At 67.4% G+C, this 1,261-nt stretch overlaps 1 protein-coding gene across 1 annotated transcript; it reads left to right on the plus strand.

Moving 5' to 3' along the window:
• Window positions 1-416: 416 nt before the first annotated feature.
• Window positions 417-1,008, plus strand: EMIHUDRAFT_374011 (hypothetical protein). Its single transcript, XM_005773451.1, has one exon. The coding sequence runs from the start codon at window positions 461-463 to the stop codon at window positions 869-871; it is 411 nt and encodes a 136-aa protein (XP_005773508.1). The 5' UTR covers window positions 417-460; the 3' UTR covers window positions 872-1,008.
• The last annotated feature ends 253 nt before the right edge of the window (window positions 1,009-1,261 follow it).

Raw genomic sequence — 1,261 nt, forward strand, 5'->3', positions numbered from 1 at the left:
GCGCGACGCCGCGAGCGCTCTGCACTACCTGCACAAGCTCTCGCCCATGATCCTGCACCGCGACGTCTCGGCGGGCAACATCCTGCTCGACGAGCGCGGCAACGGCTACCTCGCCGACGTGGGCCTCGCGCGCGCGGCAGAGGCGACGGCCGGTGGCAATGGACAGGTCTCGCACCTGTCGACGCAGCGTATCTTTGGCAAGCCAGGCTACATGGACCCGATCATAACGCAGGACAACCAAGCTTCGCAGCTGACCGACGGCTATGCGCTCGGCATCACGCTGCTCGTCAGCCTGACCGGCCGCGGCGCCGTCGGCTTGCTCAACGCGTGCGAGGATGAATTGGAGGAGCCCGACACGGCGGAGAGCATTGCGGCGGCCGACGCGGGCTGGTCGGCGGCGCAGGCCGAGGAGCTGACGCGGCTAGTGGTCGGGCTGGCGTACGAGCGGAAGAAGAAGCGGATGCCGCTCGCAGAGGCGCTGCCGCGGCTGGAGGCGCTAGTCGAAGCGGCGGGGGAGGGGGAGGAGAAGGCTGGGGCCGAGGAGCGCCTGTGCGACCTCTGCTGGGACGCGCCGCGCTCGGTCCGTTTCGCGTGCGGCCACGCGCTGTACTGCGAGACATGTGTGCCGCGCGTGCTGGAGCGCGACACCAACTGCCCGGCCTGCCGCCAGCCGGCGCTGCCCATCGCCGCAACTGGGCGGCTGGTGGCGGCGCAGACGACGTTTGTCCACCAGCCGCCCTCGCGCCCCGCGCCCCAGGCTCAGCCTGCAGGCGCCACGGCGGCGGTCGGTGGGCGAGGGGGGCGGGGTGGGCGGGGTGGGCGGGGCGGGCGCGGTGGGCGGGGCGGGGGGGGGCTCGGCGGCTCTGCTTAGTGGTTTTGGTTTCATACTTCATGTACGGAACTGGGGGGGAGGTGCTTAGGGGAGGTGAACGCGTTCACACGTGTTCGCTGTTGTGAGTGGTGGGATGTCGTGTGGGTGTTCGCCGCCTATATGCTCTATCCTGCGGCAAGACGGACGCTTTTCTATCTCTCAGTGCGCGCCAGTCCCGTGCCCAGTGTTGTGCGAGGGAGTTTTGTTGTAAAATTCTATCTCAAAATTTTTGCGGCCGCCCCTCTCTCTCTCTCTCTGTCTCTCGCTCGCTCGCTCGCGTACGAACCGGGGTCGTGCCAATACACTCCGGTCTCAGCTTCTAGTGCGGTCATCACGCCGTTTGGAGCACTTGCGGCGTTTCAATTCTTTTCTCTGGTGCGGAGTGCATTG

This window comes from Emiliania huxleyi (assembly GCF_000372725.1).
Source record: "Emiliania huxleyi CCMP1516 unplaced genomic scaffold EMIHUscaffold_3397, whole genome shotgun sequence".
Taxonomy (NCBI): domain Eukaryota; phylum Haptophyta; order Isochrysidales; family Noelaerhabdaceae; genus Emiliania; species Emiliania huxleyi.

Bases quoted from the DNA above. Each gene is read 5' to 3' on its own strand.
- EMIHUDRAFT_374011 (XM_005773451.1), top strand. From the start codon at position 461: ATGCCGCTCGCAGAGGCGCTGCCGCGGCTGGAGGCGCTAGTCGAAGCG.